This window comes from Dendropsophus ebraccatus, chromosome 3 (genome assembly GCF_027789765.1).
Source record: "Dendropsophus ebraccatus isolate aDenEbr1 chromosome 3, aDenEbr1.pat, whole genome shotgun sequence".
Lineage (NCBI taxonomy): Eukaryota > Metazoa > Chordata > Amphibia > Anura > Hylidae > Dendropsophus > Dendropsophus ebraccatus.
In genome coordinates, this window is record NC_091456.1 from 94523503 (window position 1) to 94542096 (window position 18594).

Genomic DNA, 18594 nt, shown 5'->3' on the forward strand with positions numbered 1-18594 from the left:
TTATAAAGAAATGATGATGTAAACTCATTTGGATGTATTAATAGTGGAGTTATGGAAACATGATTAATATAAACAATTCAATTATAATATAAATAAAGAGAACACAAAGCAGAAATAACATGTCCTCCAGTATGAGTTTTGAGATATTGGTGACATTTGTTTAATGACTACAATAACATGATTAAAAATGTCAATATGCCAGGCACGGCCATTGGATGTTGGTTATTCTTAGCAAATGTAGAGGACAGTGCTGGCTAGTCCATAATATTAATTATATGTAACAGGCAAATCACTCATGGTTAGTTTGCTATATAAAAGGCTATAATACTGGTATTATATTCTTGCATATAATCTTTGCACTGGCTCAGAACATTCTGCATTGGTTCCCAAGTTTTAGAGAAATATTAAAGACTGACCGATTTATTCCCAACGCACAAAAAGAAATGAATGGGCACTTGGCTCAGCCACTGCATGCATGCTGTGTTGCAATAGTTTACTACTACGTGTCATATCACTGAGGGTGTATTGTAAATCTTTCTACTAATAATCAACTAACAGAAGCAAATGCAATAAATGTCAAGACTTGGGTATAAAAATGACCTATTTATTATGGGAATATTTACAGGGAGTATACAACCCTTATTAAATTTACGTTGGTCTTAGAATGGGCTCACTGGGCCTCATTAACAGAATGCAGCTGGAACATTCTCCCTTCTCGATTGGCAGAGAACAAAGAGACTAGCTGTAGTTGCTATGGAAACATTGTCACCTGAACATATGCTCCACTGTAGACGGCAAGTGCTAAATGTATATACTGCTAGGGAAAAGAATGGGGCACTAGAAGGTTAATTGGGTTCCAGGTTTTTTATTTAACCAACTTCAATCCTCATATTGGATTTTATGATTAATCCCCAAAGGGTATGCATATAATATCCAAGTACAACATATTGAAATGCTTTCATATCTAGGTACGCTGCTTTAGATCTAGAATCTCCCTCAGTGGGAATTAAATTGTTGTGTTTTAGTTTATTCTGATTAATAAACTATATTACAAGAAGGCAAGTTATATGGAAATGATATGTCTCGTACCATAGGGTTTCAATTATGTTACCCCTTCTAATTTTCCCATGGCTGAATTCCTCTCTCTTTTTAGGTGTAAGCATATAAGAAGATTTGGTTTGCAAATAAATGGATAAAAATAATGTTTGTAAATAATCAATTAAACAACACAAGCTAGGGCCCTATTACACCAGCAGATTATCTGACAAACTTTTTTAAGCTAAAGCCAGGAATGGATTTGAAAAGAGGAGAAATCTAAGTCTTTCTTTTATGACCTGATCTCTGTTTATAGTCCATTCCTGGCTTTGGCTCAAAAAAATCTGTGAGATAATCTGCTGGTGTAATAGGGCCCTTACTGTGCCAGCATTGAATGCTGATAATGTTGCCAGTGCCAAGTGATAAAGACACCTTTTATCAGGGAGGAAGTGGCACCTGTCTCAGAGCCCGCAGAGATGCCCACTTTATCCAGTCAGCACCTTTCTGTGTAGGACAATGGCTTATTGAAGAAAGTGAGGATTGGTCAGCAGGTATTTTATACACTGCTGACTAGAGATGAGCGAACCTCGAGCATGCTTAAGTCGATCCGAACCCCAACTTTCGGCATTTGATAAGCGGTGGCTGCTGAACTTGGATAAAGCCCTAAGGCTATGTGGAAAACATGGATATAGTCATCGGCTGTATCCATGTTTTCCAGACAACCTTAGAGCTTTATCCAAGTTCAGCAGCCCTAGCTAATCAAATACCGAACATTCGGGTTTGGATCGACTCGAACCCGGTTCGCTCATCTCTACCTCTGACCAATCCTGATTTTCTTGAATAAGCCATTGAACTGAAAAATTGAGCTGGGAGACTATCTGCAGAAGCTGGTGAAGAAGATTTGTTGAAGTGTGGCCAGCTGTACCTGCACAGAGAACTGAACAAGTGTAGGGAATGAGAGAGAGAGAAAAGAGAAACATTGTATTGTAAATAAGATTGCATGGGGTTGCTGGGAATGTTGGGGAAATTACATAAATGAATGGGCAACCACCAGCTATTTTACTGAACTTTAGGGACTAAGAAATGCATTCTGAAACTCCTGTACCAACAGATTGTGCCATCCCTTTACTGCACTTGTAAATCTAGAATATAGATGATTTAATAGTTAAACATAACAAATGTATTTTACCTTGTGCACTGTGATCTTCAAACAACCACTGAGCACTGTCTTCTCCGCCACTTCCCACTTCACGATCCTTCTCCAAAGATGTAGTTTCTTCCAAATCATTGCCTTCTGTGGAGTCCAATATAGAATGAATAAAATTGGACCCAGGGTCAACAGTAGATGACACGAGAGAATTGGCCTTAGAGTTATTTTCTTCAGCAATATAATTCATATTATCCAAGAAGGCCTTTGAAGGTGTTATGCTTGATTCCTTCACAAGTTTTGTTGATTCAGTTATCAGGTTACCTAGAATTTCTGAAGAATATTGTTGTCCATATAAAGTAGATGACAACAATGTTGAATGTGGGTTAAAATTCAAATTGAGTTTCGATGCTCGGCTTACAATTTCCACATTGTCAGAATATGTGCTTGAATTAATTGAATTGGCAACTGAATTGTGGTCAGTTTTTAGAATTAAGTTAATATGTTCCGTAGACGTGGTCCAAACTTTGTTTGCTTCAGTTACAATCTCAGTTATATGAAAGGCTTCATTTGAATGTGTGACCTGTACTTCACTACCTATTGTTTGACTTTTTCTGTCAGTAGCAGCACTTTCTATAAGTAATGGAGGAGGGCTTGTACTTATTGGTGATAAAGATGTTGGCAGAGTTACAACTTGACTCCTTTTGTCCAACTCTTGCATGCTACTTGTGTGAATAGTTGGGTGAGAGATTCTTTGGAGAGTCTCCATTGTTTCACTTTGAAGATGGTCATAGTGATGTGAAAGTTTATTTAGCACATCAGAATCCTGTTTTTTAAAGATAATGTCAGAAGCCTTTGTTACAGATACACTGAAATTATTGGATGTATATAATTCTTTTTCTTGAGATTGATCTTTGCTGCCTTTTAAAGATAATGCCAACTTTTCAGAAAAAGTCTTCTCTCTGCCTTGCCTTTCCTGAAAGTTAGTATATAGACTTTCATTAACTCTCATACCAGTTTCTTGAAATGATGTTGGATTTTCTACTGTTGGAAAGAAAAAATCATCTGATAGCTGGGCCCCTAATGTTGAATAAAGGGGTTTTGTCAATTCAGATTTTCGTACAGAAGAATCACCTGAAAACCCATCTATGTCTTCATTGCTGTGAACTTTTCTCTTCAACCCAGCATTAGGAAGTCTGGTACTATATGGATACATTTCCACAGATATACGTTGGCCTATTGTTGGCTTAGGGGCAGTAGGACTTTGGTTCCTTTCTGTTTTAATATTGTGGTCTATATTATTTCTAAGGGAATCTTCAGATGGTGATTGTACAGATGTTGTCTTATATTTGTAGCTGTTATCTTGATGAATCTTGTTCACTCCCAGTCGATTAGTTTTCTCTGGTCCTTCGTTGCCGAGTAATCCTAAAGTGAACCAAGGAAAGCAATTAGATTGTATTATATTTTTTACTCAAAGTAGAATAACACAACATATTTTCAAGAGATTTCACATTCAATTCAAATTTAATTGTCAAATGGGAAAGATTATTTTAGTAGTACTGTTAGTAGTAGAGATGAGCGAAGCAAATCTAATGATTTCCGATTCGAATCGGGCATTAAATTTGCTTTGTGAATTCGCCAGATTCACTTCGCAGATTCACTAAACATTCACTAAACTGTCTTTTGGCAGAAGCAAGGGATTATCCATAATCCCTTGCGCTTGTCCAATCATCTGCAAACCCCACTGTGAAGTCAGAACCCCCCCTCACCCTCTATGAAAGGTGATTGGCCTCCTGGAGGCGGCCAGTTGGCTGTGTATAACGGAGAGTAGGTTGCAGCAGGCAGTTAGAGTAGGGAGAAAAATACAGAGAGATAGGGACAGAAAGGAGAGGAGAGAAGGGGGATTGTGTGTTCTTTTCTATGGGAGATTTTAAGAAGCCGTGGATGGAACTTTCGTTCTACAGTGAACACAATGTCCATCTTAATAACTCACCGGGTGCTCATTTATCAATGTCCACTGCTGTCCTGGGAGAAAATTTATAATACGCTGATGATCCACCAACATCCACTACTGTCCATGGCAGAAATGAAATGATTGACAGGCTGATTGACATTTTTGTTTTAAATTCACAGCAACAGCTGTTAAAAAAATTGCTACTCTATAAAAGTCACAGTGGCTACTATAGTTTGCCTGTTTTGATAAAAATTTGTTTGTATGTGATTCACGAATATTTGCAATAGGAGCTTCTGAGTGATTAGCTCATCTCTACCTAGTAGCGTTCTCATCTTTCACACTTGTGTAAGTTTTCATGTTTACTAAATCTAAGATTAAGTACACTTTTACAAAAAGCCCTGTTGCTAGACATTATGTATTTAGTTAACTAAACAAGATTTTCAGTACAAGGCTGCACTGTATGCTGACAATAGTAATGGGAAACATAACTAAAATCATAAATATACTTCAATGAGGAGGCTGAAGGATTTGGGATAAAAAAATATAATGATAATGTATATACAACTACATCTATAGACATTCAATGATCCAATAGCATCCACAACAGCAACAAAGACATCTATTTATCTTAAGTTATAACTAGAGATGAGCAAACCGCTTTGGCCGGTATGGGATCCGGTTCGGATTTTTCCAAAACTCGGATTCGGATTTTTGGAAGTCCGCTCCGAATTTTTTTTTCTTGCTTTCTTGCTTTCTAAAATGGCATATGCCATTTTAAAAAGCAGGAAGTGTTCTGGGCAGGAAAAGCACTTTCCCATGATGCCCGGAACACATCCAATCAGCAGGTATGTTGCACTAGCCCACCCCCTGTGTGACGTCGGTATTACTTTAAGAGGAGCGGTCACATGACTGCATGAGGCAGTCTGCACAGAGAGAGGAAGGAGACTGTTAGCAGTGCACAAAGCTCGTCAGTGACAAAACGCTGCTGCAGGCTGCTGTACTGAGAAGATATTGTACAAAAGCAAAGACAAAAAGATTATTAGGAAAGCGGAGAGGAGAAACATATAGTGATTGAGAGAGAAAAAAAAGAGAGGGCGAAAGATAGATAGATAGATAGATAGATAGATAGATAGATTAGGCATAGGAGAGCAAAGGGTGCACAGAACAAAAACCTGCTCTACAGATATCCAAGTACTATACTGTCACCCTTGCGAGAGTGTATATGACATAGGTGTTTTCCTGAGGCACAATTATATACCTCGTGCTTGTGTGTAGAATAAAACTCTAAAAAAAAGTGCTATACAGATATACAAGTACTATATTTGGATCCTTGCGAGAGTGTAGTGGAGAGACTGCTCCTTCACTGCATTTGTGACCTTTTTCCTGCATAGACCCTGTAATGGTGAATTTCCTGCATAGACCCTGTAATGGTGAATATTGAAGTCTAAAAAAAAAATTTACTTTGAGATATTGAAAAGATAACGATGTTACTGACATGTAGAGCCCTAAATTCAACCAAATACACTACCCCCGTATCATATAGATGCTTTAAACGATTAAATCCGAAGAAATCCAAAATTTGGTTGAACCGAATTTTTCAAAAAAATCCGGAAGTCCGGTCGGAACGAACTTTTGAAAAGTTTGCTCATCTCTAGTTATAACCCTCCCAAATGTCTCATTTAGAGATACTGTATCGACTATCTACTTGTAATTCCTTTTTGAAAATTTTTTGATAAAATATATACAGTCTTACACAATCATGTATATGTCAGACAAAATGCTTCAGAGCAGCTTTTCTCTCAATCCCCCTAGGAAGTGCCACAAGTCAACATTAGGTTTGTGTTAAACAAAATTAAAATGCCCTGTTAACCCCTTTTTCTACCAATTATCCTCTATGGTTTGCTGATATAAAATATCCTATCTAGTCTAGACTATGATAAATAAATGGAATAAATGTAACAGGTACCACCCCTGTCACTAACACCTTCAAATGCTGTGAATGCTAAAAATCGCAGCGTTTAAGGGATTAATGGCAAACAGCAGCTTGATCGCTGCAGTCTGTCATTATGCCAGATGCTGTCACTTTAATATGTGTGATGCTGCTCACATTGAAGCTGCACCGCAGACATTAAAACCTCTCCACACCAAGAATGTATATATGTGTTGCAACTGCATGGGGCATAGGCAGTTGAATGTATATAGATACAATGTTGATGTGAAGGGGTGATAGCCAAAGATGTAGCCTAAAAAAAGATGTTTTCCATCTGCAGACAGCTGTTTCAGTGTTTTGCCCCTTTTTACTACAAAGCAGGGTGCTGGCTGACTAGCAAGGAGGCCTTTGTCGAGAGACTGAGCGGTTAATCTTTCTCTTTGAGTTAGAAATCTAGGTAGGCCAAGAAAGATGTCAAATAGTTAGGAAAAAATATAGAAAATGCATTAAAAAAATAGAAAATGCATAACACACAGTTACATGCCTCTCGCTTCTTCTGGACCTGGTTTTATTGGGACCAATTCACCAAAACAGATGAATATAAGTCTCTCCTGGCTCAGTGAGGAACTACTTGTACCCCTTCCCCCTTTTCCCTTCTCCCCCCTCTTTTCTTCATGCCCCCCCCCCTTATTCTTTCTACCATCTCTTTTCTCTTCTTTGGTCTTAAATTGAGCGTTAGCGCACTCCCTGCTTCTCCACATAAGTGCAATAACAAATTTCTGGTAGCGGTGGAACACATCAGTTATGTTGTGTTTTATTTCACTGTTATACTTCTGTACATGTGTCTTTACACCCTTTGGGTGTTAATTGTATCGCTAGTTTTTATGAAAAATGGAAAATGAATAAAATTGAGAATTTAAAAAAAGAAAATGTATAACAAAAGAGGATATAGGAGTCAATGTGTACGAGCTGTAAGAAATAAGCTAAATCTAATGGGATTCACAAACAGAAAAGCCAAACAAGAAGGCTGCAGTCATACTCAGTAGTTTTTTTTTCTGTCACTGCAAGTTTGTTTTTTGTTTTATTGCTGATGATTCCATAATAAATTACTCAACATTGAGTAATTCCATAATTCCAGAACTTCTCTTCTGCTTTATCTGGAAAAAACATATGCCAGTAATAAAAATGGCTTACTTTTATTTGTTTGAGGTATGTTTCATGATGCTAGCACATTCAGCTTTTACACATTTCTTTGTGTAAAAAAAACAACCAGTCTCAAGAATATATAAAAGGTGGACGAAGATTTAGGCTATGTTTCCATCAAATAAAAGGAATAAAATGCAGTCGATTTTTGTACTTTAATTCTAAGTTTTTTTCCCAGTAATTGAAACACATTATATAACTGTGTAATATGCTTCAATCACCTATCTGCCCCCCTTCCCTATCTTTTCCCCACTTAACCAGAAAGCGAAGTAAATTCATTTTTACCTAATGACTATTAACCCCAGGCTTTTCTCTGGCAGCCATTTTGTGACAATGACATCATCAAGAGGGAGGCGGGTCTAAGCCCTGTTAGGCCAGCCTCCCTTTGTCAGATGACTCAGGTTGCTCAGCTCTGATTGGCTGAACATGATGTACGTCATCTAATAGTTCTACAGGGTCAGTTAGACATCACAGGAGACAAAGTGCATTATGGGAAAGCCCAAACCAGGCGTAGAAAAGTCACAAATTTTGTGAAATCACTTCACAAGTTTTCACTACTCATGTCTGTCATTACTAAAGTTCTATTTTTGTCGGTCAAGGCAAAAAAAAAAAAAAGATGCAAAGCCACTTGAGTCTAGACCACATTTACATAATAACTTCAAAGGCAGGTCAAATGTGTGAAATGGCGCATCACTGCAGTTGCGTCAGATTTATGAGGGTTCGTGCGCCATTTTGATACATTTGGTGCACAGAAAGGATGCTTGTGCAGCTAAACGCATAATAAAGACACAAGCACATTTAGAACTACTTTGATAAATTTCCCCCATATTGTTGTTTCCAGGCATAAAAAAACACTGTATGTTCTCAAGACCTATAAGCTTAAATCTTACTTATCTGGGATTAGAAAAAGATTTACAAAGAATTAACTAGGCCTGGGTGAATACATGACAGGTATATTACAGGTATTATTTTTGCCCTTCTCAATAAAACTATATCTTATCTAGGCTTTTCCTGCAACAAACACTTTATCCCTGTAGCAAATTTATTTGTTAGTGTCGGCTATTCGGTAAAAGATAATTTTGTGGGTCACCAAACTAATTGGGTTAGACATCTGAAAATAAACTTATGTTGGCTGCAGTCACCACCATTTCATTGTCTGGCCATCTTTCCACAACCTTTTTTTTTGTTTTACGGCAACGGGTATAATATGCAAATTAAGGCCATAATTACAAGTGTTTTGGCCCCAAAATGTTTGCCATGTGAAGGGGTGGCTGTACAATGGGCAAAAAAAGACATTGTTGCAACATAGCCTTAAAGTGTTTCATTATTTAAATAGTATACAATTTTAATAGGTCTGGGTGCTGAGACCCCTGCCAATTGCTAGGACGATGGCAATTCTGTCCACTGTAAGTTCCATAGGCCCCATTATAATTCTATTGACTGTTAACTTAGCAGTTTAGAGCAGAGATGAAAGGGCAGAGAGTGCATTGTATTTAATGCAATCAGGCATACATGATATATACTACACACAGCACAGAATATAAAGTAACCAGTGAGGAAGATAAACTGGTTTCATATCTATAACATGTTGTACTCATGCCAGTATGCAACATCTGACCAGCCCGGTTTTTCCCTTTGGACCAACATACATCAAAGAAAAAGATACAGTGCACTTTTCCTAAAAAAAAACAACAACCTCATATGTACATTTTACCCCTGGTCAGTAGGTGGCGAAAAAGTAGCTGTGCAAAAATTTTGTTAAATTTTTAATCTTTGCGCAACAGTGTTAGTCTATGGAACAGCACAGTCTAAAAGCCCAAACCACTGTCTGATAGTCTGGTGGTCGGTATAGCCTCACTCCCTATGGATATGTATTAAAAACTTTCCCATTTACATCATAAGCTGGCAGCTAACAGTTCACTCCTTAAGAAAGATTCCAGCATAATAAAGACAATGTGGGTTATTCACTGAGCTAAATTCTTCAGAATTCTGTCTCTGTGTCATGTGACCCACAGCTCTATTCATTCCTATGGAGAGATGGAAAGAGCCAAGTACGCCAGAAGACCGCTGTACTAAGTTCTTCTGTCTTTATCCCTATCCTGTGAATAAGGGAAAACTTGTTTTTTTCCTTGCGAGGGGGAGGGGGGCGGGCTACAAAATTGACATGGCTGGAAGCTGCAGTATTAAAAACCTTGATGAACTGCTAGATGTAACATAATTGACAAGCTTTTGCATAATACTACTGCTGATTTATAGGTCTGGTAAATATACTCAGGTGTTGGATTTTGATCTACAAGATACTGTATTTTCTTCACTACAGCACCATTTATTCAAAACGTGTCTATTTGAAAGTCCATTGGCTGGAAAAGCTAGTGCTTACACCTCTGATATAATAGATTTTACTGCTATAGGGCTGTTATAGCTAAAATCTCATATATCTGTCCCTCCATCCCTGATTGATGAAGGTTAAGGCCAGACTTACACATACTGTATACCTATAAAAATGGAAAAGAGTCCATCTTCCTGACACTAATTTCAAGCCTGAATGCTTCCATTCCCTCTTGATATGAGCCCCCCTCCTTTTTTGTCTGATGAATGGGCCTCATTTAATCAATGACCACTCCACAATAACAAAGAGATTAGGTGGACGTGTTTATTAAAGAACTTGTCAACGTTTCTGCCCAAAGCTAGATGTTTGCCTGGGACAATTAATCCTCACTTGTGCTTGGAAACATAGCTGACAGTTTGTAAATACAGTAACCCATTATATAGTCTCTTAATAGTTCTCCATGCAATAGTAAAATACTGTATATGTGTAGTAAATGTGTAGAAAGGGAAACATGAGATTGGTTTATCAGTTCTCTTAAAACAAAACAGTATCAACATCCATTATGTGTTTAAGCATCAGAACGAGCGCATTTATCTCATCTTCAACAAGTTATACGTTACGTCTCAAAACGAACGTAAAATGAATAATGCTCAGTTCTAGTGAGGATCACATATGATGGCAAGAACTAGAGACAGATCTAAAAGTAAGAGAAGGAGAAAGGAATGCTTTGGGATCTGCTATTTTTAAGGCAAGGTCAGCACAGTGACCAATGTTTAAAAAACCCATTTAACCAATAGCAATCGTGAGCAATCAATGCCAAGAACAAAGAAAATTCTTCTTATTATTTTTTGGACACTTGGACATATTAGAAAAGAATGTTGTGTGTAGATAGAATAAGGTACTACAGTATGCATTTTCATTTCTACAAAACATTTACACTATTGCTATTTTAAGAGTAATTATGCTTCCCAACACTGATGGAACTGTTAGGCCAGATCCAATCAGGGCAGAACCAAACCTAAACCAGGCCAGCTGGTCTGTCTAGTCCGTTCATATATCAATTCATTTATTATTATCTTAGAAAAGAGATTTATGTTTATCCCAGGCATGTTTATATTCAATTAGGGAATGTGCACACCCGCTGCAGATTCCGCAGCTCGCCCCCACATGTATCTCAACCCGTGTCATAGACTCCATTCTATGGTCATGAAGATTCGCCGTCTGCCCGAAGAATAAAGTTAATTTTTCGGGCAGATGGCGGAATCTGCCTGACCATAGAATGGAGTCTACGGCATAGGCAGAGAGTGAAGTGGGAGTGTGTGTGTTTTCCTCAGTGTGCACATACCCTTACTGTACATTTACCAACCACATCTGCTGGAAATTTGTTTCAGGCATTTACTACTCTTTCAGTAAATTATATTTTCTCATAATGCTCCTGACCTACCATAACCTCAGATTGTACCCCCTTGTTCTTGTGTTTAATTCTTATTGAAAACACTTCCCTCGTGAACCTTATTTAGACATATTTAATCAATCATGTCCCTATTTTTACTCTTTTCTCCAGACTATACGAATTTAGTTTTTGCTGATATTTTTTATACTTCTACAAGACCTTTCACCATTTTTGTAGCCTGCCTTTGGACCCATTCTATTTTATCAATATATTTTTGTTGTGTAGCTCTTCAAAACTGGACACAGTATTCCAGACAGAGCTTTATAAAGTGGCATAACAATCTTCTTCTTACCGCTGGTTATACCCCTAGCTAGGCAACAGCACAGCAATCAATTATTTTCCTTACCACTTGGCTGCACTGGTAACTCATTTTGAGCCTGTTATTACCCCTAAATCCTTCTCTTCTGAAGTCTTTGCTAACACAGAACCTCCAATACCATACCCGGATAGAGGATTCCTTTCCCCTAAGTTATTTTATACTTGGTAATAGAGATGAGCAAACCGGTTCGAGTCGATCCGAACCCGCACGTTCGGTATTTGATTAGCTGGGGCTGCTGAACTTGGATAAAGCTCTAAGGTTGTCTGGAAAACATGGATACAGCCAATGACTATATCCATAATTTCCACTTAGCCTTAGGGCTTTATCCAAGTTCAGCAGCCACCGCTAATCAAATGCCGAAAGTTCGGGTTCGGATCAACTCGAGCATGCTTGAGGTTCGCTCATCTCTACTTGGTAACATTGAATTGCAATTTCCATTGTTTTGACCACTTACTAGTAAAGTTAAATCATTTTTTCATATTACACATACCTCAACCCTATTGCACACTTTTGTGTTACCGGTAAAAAGACAAGCCTTACCTAAAAAACCTTCTACTATGTCCTTTACAAAGATATTAAAAAGAACAGGACCCAGAACAGACCCTTGTGGCCACTTGTGGCCAGTCTCTGCTCAGAAGATACAACATTAACAACAAGCCTCTGATATCTATGCTTCAGCCAACAACAAAGTCAATAGTCAATAACATCAGTGAGATTAGTTTGACATGACGTGCCCTCAGTAAAACATTCAAAAATATTATAAAAACACTTAGGGTGTAGTGTCCTCCGCAGGTTTTCATTTCAATACTTGCTATATAGTGACAGTTTTGCTCCACAAAGTAAACAGAACATCATTTTTTACTGAACACCCTGTGCGCAAAACACCCATAAAGTGTGGGACGATTATCTGGACGTGGATTATCATGGAGTTTCTCATGGAAGCTCGGGAGCCGTCATCTAGCCGCCACAATTTATTCTATTGACAAGAGCAGTAACCTTGCAGTGCATTGTCACAATCACACAATAATGTCTGTATAATCGCCCTGCACCCATGGGTGTTTTTGTGCACATTCAGTAAGAAATAATGTTCTGTATACTTTGTGGAGTTAGGCTATGTTCACACTACGTATATGTCTGGCCGTATATTTTACGCGGCCGGACATATACGTGTAAAACTTCGGCCGGAATTTACGCAAGTTGCGGCCGGCTACGTACGGTCTGTGAACTTACGCCCGTAAGCTACGTACGCTTCCCGAGCGGCATACGTAGCGATCTGACAGCGGTATTTTACTGGGATATCTTCGGCTAGCCCCGGACACCCCCCAGAACCTTTTGGATCGGCAAATCAAAGTGGAAAAAAGAAGAAATCACCACTCCGTACTGGACCGCATGTTACGCTACGGGCGTAAGTTACAGCATTTCTGTCCCGAAACAATGGTCTGGTTCATTTTTTACGGCGCCGCATGCGATCCGGGCGTAAGTTCGTACATAGTGTGAACTGTGCAGCAGTAGATTGTATACTTTGCATTGTACACAAACTACGTAAATCTCCGGCCGCTTATTCACGGAGCACGCTACGGCCGGAAACTTACGTAGTGTGAACCTAGCCTAAAACTGTAAATATATTGCAAGTACTGAAACAAGAAAGTTTTGTATGTCCTGGCTTTATTGTTTTCTGCCCTCAGTAAAGCCATGCGAGTTTGGATCTATCAAGATGTTGATTCTCAGGTGATCAATATTTTTTGAAGTTTCAATTATTTTTACTACTACAGATGTGGCATCTAGTTACTTGCATCTACTACCTTTCTTATGGATGGGTACAACACTGTCCATTCTCCAATCATCAGAAACTTCTCCTTTTAGAAGGGATTGGTTATACAGATTGGAATTCTTTACAGGCTTTGGGGTGGATGCCCTCTGGACCCATTGCCTTATTAAATATTACAAAGGCATGTTCCCCTAAAATATCAGCCTTGCAAAACATTTGGGCTGAACCCTTGCAACTGAAGACAATGCTATGTCCAACCACATTGGGATTTTGAAAGCCTCCTTCTGAAAGAACTGAGCAGAAGTAGCTATTCACATGGTCAGTGATCACCTTATCTCCATCAATAAAGGTATTTTCCCTAATAATTTCTCTCATGCCTGAGCTGCAAGCATTTGTACAGATAACACAAAAAAACATTACTATCCAACATGCAAAAAAAAAATCACACAGGCAGCTACCTTCTCCCTATGCATAAGATGTGTCTGCCTGCAATACCAAGTCTATGACCTTCTAATTTTGACAAATACTTGACAAATTTTCTTTATTTATACTTTAGTAAATTAAATGGGTTATCTGGGGGTAATATATATATATATATATATATATATATATATATATATATATTATATGTATTGATTTTAAAAAATAAGTAGCGGAATCTAGCTTAGCTGTATTCACTACACTCATCTTTAATGAGGATTAGTGGCATATCTGTCCATTATATATCTTCCAAGCCCCCTCAACAATATTCCTGGTACCTGCTCATGACTGCTTCTTCCTTGTTCCTGGTGATGCCTCATCCTTGCAAGAAGTGCCCTGTTCAATTAATCATTTACTTAGGTGACTCAATGCTGCAGCCAATGAGCAAGATAGTTCTTGCAAGGATCACAAGTCTGCTATGTTAAAGCATCATAGGGGTGAGGGTAGTAGCCTGGAGCTATAGAGACTGTCCTTAAAGGGATTATCCAGGCGTAAAAAAACATGGTTGCATTCACAGCAGAACTCTTGTCTAGTGTTGAGCAAACCTGTCAAAAAAGGCTGTCCGTGGCTGTATCCATGTTTTCCAGGGCTCCCTAGGGCGACATCCAACTTGCAGCCACAGGGAATGAAATGTATAGCATTTGGGTTCAGGTGACATCGCTGAACACAAACATTTTGACAGGTCCTCTCAACCTAGGTTTCTGTAAAAAAGCATCAAATCTATCTTTGGTATATCGGGAACTTATAATTGTAAAATGTCTGTATATCTGGCAATAGACAATTGTTATTTTTTTATATTCAGGTTTATTAGAGGATAGTGGGCCCATATTTAAAAGAGATAAAGAGGATCCATGTTTCAAAGAACAAAGTTTTCTCTTTAATGTGAACTACTTATTACTTCAGCAAGCCTGCCTCCACTATTTATTACTCCAAAGCAGTATATACAGTACACTTGCTGTATACTCATTATACTCATTGTAAGTAATGTTAAAATTCCCCATCTTCTAACCTCACACATTTATTTCTTGCCCTTTAATGCTTTGTAAATGCAAAATAAACCTGCTGGTACATAAAACATTTAAGTTAACATACTCATCAGTGCGTGCAATAACACTTACACTTGGGATAAACGACAGTAAAATATGGAAACCTGCAGACGAGTATTGCAGGTGGTTGCTCTTGCAGGACAAAATCCCCTCCCATTGTCACTGTGGATGTAATGTAAGCCCACCAGAGGGAGTTTTGTGGGGAGCAGTGGGCTGTGGGCAAAACTGGTTAGAGATAAAGCTTCGGAAAGTTCATTATTGGGAGACCAGGCTGTAATCAAAGCTGTGATTTCATTGCTAAATGAAGCTTGTAACAAGGGATAAAAGCAATTCATCTGCACGCAGCAGGGACCCGATAAACAGAGCAGATTTCTACTCACTTTATCAGGAAATGATACAGCCTATAAGATTTAACCTTTTATTGTGATGATAGGGAATTTCTACAAACATCTCCTTATTATGTTTCCAGTTGTATTAGGATGTCTTAGGATATTTTGTCCACTATATTGGGTTCTCCTACGATCTCAAGTGTCTATAGTGTTTGTATAATGACAACAATCACTATGCCACCATTTCAGTGTGTTTATTGGCAGGGCAGTTTCTAGGTAACATGGCAAGTAAGGCAAATCTCAAAAAATCCCACCCCTGCAATTGAAATAATGCTGACAACATTAAAGGGATACTGCGGCGTTTAAAAATTATTCACTAAATAACACACATTACAAAAGTTTTACAACTTTGTAATGTGTGTTATGTAAGTGAATGGCCCCCTTCCCCATGTGCCCCCCACCCTGGAAGTGTGGTGCATTATACTCACCGACCCCGGCCGCCATCTTGGGTCGAACAACCTCATCTTCGTTAGGCTGGCCGGATCGCTCCAGCCCTACCCCGTGCCGGCCCCCCTCTGCCGCGTCATCAGCTGCTCAGCTGCGATTGGCTGAGCATGACTGTTCTCAGCCAATCGCAGCTGAGCAGCTGATGATACGGCAGAGGGTGGCCAGCATGAGGCCGGCCTCCCGAAGATGACGTTGTTCGACCCAAGATGGTGGCCGGGGTCAACAGTAATCTGGTGAGTATACTGCACCACACTTCCGGCAGTGGGGGGACATGGGGAAGGGGGACATTTACTTACATAACACATAACTTTGTATGTGTGTATGTGTGTATGTGTGTTATTAAGTGAATAATTTTTAAACGCTGCACTACCCCTTTAATAATAACGTTACATAATTAGATAAATGTAGATCAATTATTTGTACTCTATAGTTTTATGACCAATAGTTAGGTTTAGGCTATGTTCCCACAACATTTTTTATGTAAAATATTGTACCTATTGAGTTTTGAGTGTATTATTGAGTGGTAAAATCACACCTACATTGGTGAAAAGAGTAGTGCTGTTTCTGGAAGAAAGCAGCCAAGTCTGGATAACCATTTAATGCATTATTTGTTTTAAAAAGAAACCTCCACTCCAGGTAGCTTAAGCGGTTACATGCCTTGGTCCAATCCCAGCCATGGTATGTAAAGTATCAGCCGGCGCCACTTACACCATCATTAATCCAGCAATGAGATCACAGACTGCGGATTAGTATCCATTGCAGCTGGGCTCCTTAAGGCCCACAGGACTGCTATGTGTATGCCGCTATAAAGCCATGTGGTAGAGGCATGGCTATGTAGATTGCCTGTCAGCATAATGCTGACAGTTACAATACACTGCACTACAGGAGCAGTGTTTTGTATTAGGAATCAGCAGATTGCTGATAAAAGTGCAATTGAATAAGTGCAAAGTAAAAAAAAGGATGAAATCAAATTTAAGAAATCCCCCTCCCCACCCCTCAAATTTTGAAATGACATTTATTCCCTATACAATTTGAACTGTTACTTAAACATAAAAAAAAATAAAAAGCTATACATGTTTGTTATCGACAGATCTGTAATGATGCTGTATTTTGTCAATCTTTTGTCAATGCAAAAAAGAAAAAAAAAGTCTTATATATGTAAAACAAGTTGTATCAATAAAAACTATACATCTTCTGACACAAAACAAGCTGATACCCAGCTCTGTCACACAAAAATAAGACTATTAACACTAATGATCTTGGGTTGCGGTAACAGTTTTTTTCTTTTTTCTTTAGGAAAATAGTTTCTAGTAAAACTATACAAATACTCTGTGATAGTAGTGACCCATATATTTATTAAGTTCTGTTCTCAGTAAGTCAGTGATTGGCTGAGTGGGCTGTCACTATTTGCTCAGCCAATCACTGACTGACTGAGAAGGAACCGTGCCGTGGCCAGTAACTGGGTTGCCACTCTTGTGTCTTGAAAGTGACAATCCACTCAGCCAATCACTGGCCATGGTCCTGTCTCCTAGTCAATGATTGTCTGAGTGAGCTGGTGGCAGCTGAAGACAGAGAAAAGGATACAGAGGTAAGGCCGACAGGTGACCTTTTTTTTGCGACTCTCGGTAACAAATTTAGTTAGCGAAGTGAATTTTTGCTAAATTTGTTTTGAATCTAGCTTAGCTGTATTCACTTTGCTCATCTCTAATGAGGGTTGGTGGCATATCTGGCCTTCATATATATATTACATATAGCATTTTTCTGCAGATTTCTGCTCTGCAAGCTAAGCCTAACATCTAAGCTGTCTGTCTCTATGTAGAGCCTAAAAAGCAGCAGCATGAAAGCAATGAGAACCTGAACAGAGCAGTCTAAACTATCTATAAAACTGGGATCTCTTACAGAGCTGTCTCTTAGCTGTCTTTCTCTCTGCCTGTGTACTCAGGGTCTCTCCCTCCTATATCTCTACTCCTTGCTTTGCCAGGTGGGATGGGTGATTGAAGAAGGAAGGAACAGAAGATAATATATATTGAAAAGTTTCTTATATTCATCTGTACTATTGATCTATGCAAAGTTCTATGTGTATTAGCAGGATTTCTAGAACATAAAATATATATACAAGTCTACTGCTTATCTCAACCTTGATTGAATACAGAAAATCCATCTGAAGGTAAATGTGGCTCATCTACATTTCAACTCTTCTATAACAGAGCTCCATTCTCTGACAAACCATATTGAGGGGGTTATCAGAAAAAGACATATTTCTTAAAGCAGCTCAAGCCTTCTGCTCCCCAGCTAACCTGCTGTATTTTTACATCTTGGAAACTATACATTTTGAGACAGCAGGGGACAGGTGTATATACTGATCATCTCTTGTGGGCAAAACTATGTCTGCACATGATGTCTAATAACTGCACAGTGTCACCAATGTTGACAGATGATCGAGATAAACACCTGCGCTCTCCCACCTAGGAAGGTATAGTTCTATAGGTATAAAAAGTATAGGCACAATCTCTTTAAATCAAATTTTTAAGTTACATTTCAAGAATTTTTGTTGATTTCTATTTTTAAATTTTCAATTTTACTTTATTTTATAATAGCCTGAAATATTTTAGTATTCATTCTGACGACTAAGTCTTATAAAATGCTGACACTTTCTGTTCTGTAGGTGTAAATTTCAGCAGTCTGCTCCTTATCATATCACCCCAGTGTATAGATTCAATTGGTTCCGGCCACTTACAGTAGGTGATGGTCACAGCCCCCCCCCCCCCTTCCATAATGATCTCTACACAGGTCACAGAGCATAACTAGGTGATGCATTCCCTTTAAGAAAATCATCAAAGTATTCTTATCTGGACTAGTTATGCCCTGTCCACAATATCCATAGGAGAAGGCCTAACTAAAAGTTTGTGGAGCGTCCAAACACTACCCCCCCCCCCCCCACACACACACACAATCTCAATAACATGGGGGTTCTCTCCCTTTATTATGTCCTATACTGTCTATACCAATGATAGGGCATAAGCACTTTTGATGAGAATACCCCTATAATTAATTAATGAAAAAAATTGAGAACAAAAATGTTATCAAATTACTA

The 18594-nt window shown here is 38.6% G+C and overlaps 1 protein-coding gene across 5 annotated transcripts in view; it reads right to left on the minus strand.

Moving 5' to 3' along the window:
• NCAN (neurocan) overlaps positions 1-18594 on the minus strand; it is a 156961-nt gene that overhangs the window by 26583 nt on the left and 111784 nt on the right. For all 5 annotated transcript variants that reach the window (XM_069964409.1, XM_069964406.1, XM_069964405.1 and 2 more), the window contains one exon: positions 2225-3607. In XM_069964409.1, the coding sequence (XP_069820510.1) occupies positions 2225-3607 (1383 nt within the window). The remainder of the gene's footprint in view (positions 1-2224; positions 3608-18594) is intronic.